The sequence below is a fragment of the Diabrotica undecimpunctata genome, chromosome 6 (assembly GCF_040954645.1).
Source record: "Diabrotica undecimpunctata isolate CICGRU chromosome 6, icDiaUnde3, whole genome shotgun sequence".
Lineage (NCBI taxonomy): Eukaryota > Metazoa > Arthropoda > Insecta > Coleoptera > Chrysomelidae > Diabrotica > Diabrotica undecimpunctata.
The window spans coordinates 133,286,005-133,291,789 of record NC_092808.1 but is presented as its reverse complement, the minus strand read 5'-3'; the positions used below and the strand labels follow the sequence as shown (position 1 = coordinate 133,291,789).

General features: G+C 31.9%; 1 protein-coding gene across 1 annotated transcript; it reads right to left on the bottom strand.

The window, feature by feature from the left end:
- Positions 1-1,395: 1,395 nt before the first annotated feature.
- On the bottom strand, positions 1,396-2,653 carry LOC140442841 (fructose-bisphosphate aldolase-like). Its single transcript, XM_072533806.1, has one exon. The coding sequence runs from the start codon at positions 2,542-2,544 to the stop codon at positions 1,450-1,452; it is 1,095 nt and encodes a 364-aa protein (XP_072389907.1). The 5' UTR covers positions 2,545-2,653; the 3' UTR covers positions 1,396-1,449.
- Between the last annotated feature and the right edge of the window lie 3,132 nt (positions 2,654-5,785).

Sequence of the window (5,785 nt, the reverse complement as noted above, 5' to 3'; positions counted from 1 at the left end):
GTGGTTATTTACCTTAAAATATTTATAACTCTGACGAGACTGGTCTGTATTATTGAGCTTTACCAAGTAAAACTTTTATATTTTGTAATGAAAAGTGCACTGGAGGTATATCTGCTACGGAAATGCTGACCGTTTATGTGCAAATTTAAATGGGGAAAAAAGGAAAACTTTTGGTGATTGGTAAAAGTAAAAATCCTCGATGTTTTAACAATTTTTATGTTGATAAACTCCAAGTTGACTGGTACTGCAACAAAAAGGCCTAGATGACCTGAGATATCACGACAGATTGGATGTACAAATTTGACAAAAAAATGCAACGTAAAAAAACAAATTCCCTTATTTCTAGACAACGCACTATTTCATGCGGATATTCAGTTATCTAATATATCAATAATATTTTTGCCATCTAATACTACACCACATTGTCATCCGTTAGACCAAGAAGTAATTTCAAACTTTAAATCTCTGTATAGAAAGTTATTAGTTACCATGATATGATCTATATAATATTCTTTATCGACGACTGAACTGAAGAAGTCCATATAGATTGTTAACGCCTTAATTTGGATTATGGCAGCATGAAGCGACGTGTTAACCAAAACAATTGAAAAGTATTTTATTAGGTGCAGTTTAAAAAAAAATGATAGTAATGGAGAAGCAATTGTGGAAAATTTGTAGCTACAAGACCTTACCTAAAATTAAGAGACTTAAAATTATTTTCTATAAAGGTGATTCAAGAGTAAGTCAAAAAATATCTTATGGAATTCTAAATGTTAAGTCAGAAATTGTAAAAAATAATGTTCAAAACAAAAAAAAAAAAAACAAAATTGATGATTTTAATTACCTTTTTTTAACAATAGTATTGTATTTGTGAATACGCTTAGGCAAATATGTACGAAAATAAACTAAATATAACTAAAAATCAAGCAAATCAAAACCCCTTCTTTATTTCAATTAATTAAGCGATAACTCTACACATCGGACAAGTATTTCCCCCCGTTGGTGTCCGTTATAAATAAGTTTCACTGTAATTCATCAGTTAAATTCAGATGAGGGAAGCCTTAGGATAAAAGTGGTAAACTTTTTTGCATTTTTTTTGGGTCCCAAAATTGATATTTTCGGCAAAATTCAGCTTGTTCGTGTGATTTTTAGGGCTCAAATCTCTGACGACTAGACTATGGAAGGGAAAAAACATAAAAACTATTTATTTAAGATAAATTACACATAGAGATTATAATATGCTCATGATTGTGCCTTCAATTTTCAAAATCAATGTTTCCATCATCAAAAAAGTGGATATTTTCTATAGAATTCAACGTATACCTAACATCAGATGAAAAAGAATTATTATCAGATAATAAATAATTTACTTAAAAAGAAATGGTAAAATAAGATATGATAAAGTATTTATTCCGCCAAGAATTTACATTGCTTTTTATACATAATAATTTAGTAAATATGACCTTTAACAAATAAATCGGCACCACCAGCTTTACCTTCAACACTACCAGGTACATATATTCCTTGGGCAGCATCGCTATTGGCTTTAGCTCTTTTAAGCAGCTCATCCTGACCAGCTTTGACATTCTCATCTTTTCCACCCCAAGCTCTTAACACAGAGGCTTGTAGAGCACGACCATAACTAAAAGTTAATGCCCATGGTCTCTTACCAGGATATTGATTCATAGCATTTAGGTTAATAGTTGCTTCTTCCTCAGATTGTCCACCGGATAGAAACGTAACACCGGGCACAGCACAAGGGACTCTTCGCTGGAAAGCAGTTACTGTAGCTTCAGCTATTTCTTCTGCACTAGCCTTTTTGGGACAAGATTGTCCAGAAGTGACCATATTTGGTTTAAGTAAAGTTCCTTCTAAATAAACATTGTGATCATATAATGCTTTATAGACATAAGCTAACACTGTTTCTGTTGTTTTTTGGCAGATAAGAATACTGTGGTCTCCATCTGGCAATATTTCAGGCTCCACTATCGGTACTATTCTATTAGCTTGACAAACAGACGCATAACGAGCTAAAACGTTTGCATTTTCTATTAAAGACTGTATGGAAGGAGTACTTTTGCCAATTTTTAAAACGCAACGCCATTTAGCAAAATGACAGCCATCTTTCTTATATTGCATGCAGCGCTTACCCAGATCATCAAGACCTTGTGTAGTACATTCTTCATTACTTCCAAACAGAGGAACGACTCCAGTATCTACCTTTATTCCAGGAATAATACCTCTTTTCTTTAAGCATTCCACAAATGGAGTGCCGTCGTCAGTTTTTTGGTATACAGTCTCATGAAATAGAATTACGCCGGAAATAAAGTTCCCTATAACTGGACAAGTTGTGAATAGTAATTGCCTGTATTTACGTCTATTCTCTTCAGTATTTTCCGTGTTAATATCTTTCAAGCGCTTACCCATAGTTGATACAGATTCATCTGCTGCTAATATTCCTTTACCTGGTGTCACTATGGCATCTGCTATTTTTCTGAGTTCATTTTGAAGAGCAGGGTCAGGGTAATTCCAGGAAGTGGTCATTGCTTTACAATGTATAAAATGTTTTCAGTTAAAAAAAAAATAATTTTTAGTGGTGACTTTTTAGTGACATTTTTATAATAACGTCATTTTAATTAGTAAAGTATATCTTTTAAAAGTTCAAAAATATGTCAAAATATAATATATTTTAAATACGACAGTTCGTCAAAACGTAAACAAAACATTAAGCGAAATTCCTATTAAATCCACTATAGTTTTTGAAAATTTTCTTTATTTAGTATTAGATATATAGGTGGATTTAAATTTATTGTTTTTAAAAACTAAAATTTTATAACAATGAGTTATAAAACTATAGTATATACGTATTAAAAATGAAACAAAAACGTAAGACATAAACAAAGAGGTAAAGAATTTCTACCAAGAAGTTAAGAAATTCAGAAAAACTACAAAGACTAATCCACAGTATTGCAGAAACAAAGAAGGTTTACTTTTACGTGAAACAACAGAAAAGTCAGAAAAGTTAAACAGATGGGCGAAATATTTCGAAGATCTATTAAATACAGACCAACAAGAGGAACTTTGAAGAAAATGAGCGTGGCAAAATGAAGGTGGCGAAAGATTGAAGGAAAGGATATTTCACTTGACATTAATAATTTGGCAAAAGGAAGAAATACCAAAACAACGAAATAGTACTCTTATTTGCCCAATCTATAAAAAAGGAGACAAAACGGAGTGCGAAAACTATAGAGGTATAGCACTATTAGAAGTAGCCTATAAAATACTTGCAAAACTTATTAGGAAAAGATTAATAAAATATTATAACAAAGTGATTGGAGAATACCAGAGAGGTTTTAGATCATTAAGAACAACTGCTGATTAAATAAGTATGTTAAAATTAGCACAAAATAAAAGCTACGAACAAAACTTACGACTACATATGCGATTTATCGATTTTAAACAAGCATATGACTCCCTAAATCGAACGATACTATAGGAGGCCATAAGAACATTAAAAATACTTATAAGGCTTATAAGGTTAGTGAGAATGACGCTTAGAAACACGATGAATGGGGAAACAATGGAAGGAAGCTTTTCAAGACAGTTCACAGCGAATAGAGGTTTAAAACAAGGAGATCCGCTATCAACGAATTTATTTAACCACAGGACTATTTTCAATAGCAAGAAACAGTGCATAGCGTACGCGGATGATGTGGTGATACTAGCGAGAATAAAAAAACATTTAATTTTTCCAGAAATTTGAGGAAGAAGCGAAAAGATACGGATTAATAATAAACCAAACAAAAATGCAATATATGAAAATGACAGAATCTGAATACTTAGGAGTAACCATAATGAACACGGGAAAAAAGAAAAAGAGATAGATAAAAGATTAATGAAGGGAAGAGGGTCGCCAAATTACTGAAAGCAAAAAATGTGTCAAAAACAGCTAAACTGCGAGTCTACGAGACAGTAATCATACCTACAAAGATGTATGCCAGTGAAAAATGGATTATGAATCAGCAGTAAAAAAAGAAACTAAAGATCTGGGAAAGAAAGGTGCTCAGAATAATATTTGGAGTAATAAAGACGACAGAGAATATTTGGAGAAGACGAACGAGTAAAGAAATAATAAAGATGTATGGAAAACCAGCAATTATGGCAAAAATTTACGAGCCCAAAGAGCTAGATGGCTTGGTCACATTATCCGAATGCCAGAGAATCGAAATGTTAAAACAATACCGAAGGAGGGAGAAATGGGGAAAATAGAAGAGGATGTCCAAAGAAGAAGTAGTTGGAAGCAGTAAAGCAAGACCCGTCAGAAGTAGGCGTGAGAAATTGGAGAGAGAAAGCAAGGGCCGAAAAAGTAGAGAGAAACAACCAAGTTTTTAGAAGCCAGGGGCCTACAAGGCCTGTAGCGCTGTACATATATAGATTAATGATGTAACGAATGTCATTTTTTGAATATTCGCGAATGCGAATGCGAATGCGAATATTCCGTTTTTTTTTAAAATTGGCAATTTTTTCAGCGATATGTTCAGATAAATTTAGTAATTCAGCAATTCTCTGAACAATTATACAAATTATATTGTACTGTATTACATTACGGTGTAGGGTACAATACATATATGTATCTTGTTCCGAAAATTGCTGAATTACAATTACTAAATTTATCTGAACTTATCTAACTGAAGTCGAACTATTTGTGTTTGTTTGTTTAAACTCTTTGCATAAAAACACATACAATATTTTTAGTTGGTAGTTGAATAATTCTTGGCTTTTTCAAGATGATTGTCTAAAATTAAAAATTTCAGGATAATAACAGTTTCAGAGAATAATTTGTTTTTATTTGTTTACATTGCATCATTTATTTTTTGTTTTCTAATTTTATAGTTTTCTAAACTTAGCCCTCTATTGCATAATGGACCCAAACGGGAACTCAATATATAAAATTTCCATGAGTATTTGCTATCGACAATTTTAAGCGCGTACACATCTTATTCCCTTTTGGGAACGTTCATTCTTAGATGTGTATTGTGTGTTGCCGATATACCCACCGGTTATTTCAATAAATAGCAGTTTTGTTTGAAGTGACCTTCGAGTAAGTTGTTTGTTTAGCACGTGTATTTTATTTTCAAATATCAGCTAAAAATAAGGTAAGTTTGATAAATAAAAATTATATACGCGTTTATAAGTGTTGTAAGGATCTACTGATATATTGAAATAATAAATTTACTTTGTTGTTGTTAGAATTTGCCCCAAATTATTACTGTTCCCGTACGGGAACATTGTGTGCTAAAAGTAAATTTTGAAACTGAAAAAATTTAATATTTTATAGCTTGTTTTTATCAAGTTGGTACTTATTTAATGCATTATTGGTTTAAATAAATTAATTTGAATAAACCTGAAGTAAACTTTTTTTTTTAGAAAAAAAATGGATGAATTTGAAAGTATTCCACCAACATCGTTTTACAACAATAAAGCAAAAACTATTCAGCTCTATAAGTTACGACAGATTCCATCTGAAAGTGAAGATTCGGAACTATCTGATGAAGATAATGTTGAGCCGTTAGCTGCACAAACCACCCGGCCCAGAGTAATCATTGACAGTCAAGAAGACTCTGATAATGAAGATGATAATTTATCAACCGATGATTCGGATACTGAACTACCTACTAAACAAAAATCTAGCAAAAAAAGTCAAATGACATGGCATCCTTCAAAAACTGTGCGAAATATAGATGAACTGCATTTTGAAGGTAGTGAATTACTTCCAATCAACATA

Coding starts and splice junctions, on each gene's coding strand:
- LOC140442841 (XM_072533806.1), bottom strand. CDS start 2,544: ATGACCACTTCCTGGAATTACCCTGACCCTGCTCTTCAAAATGAACTC.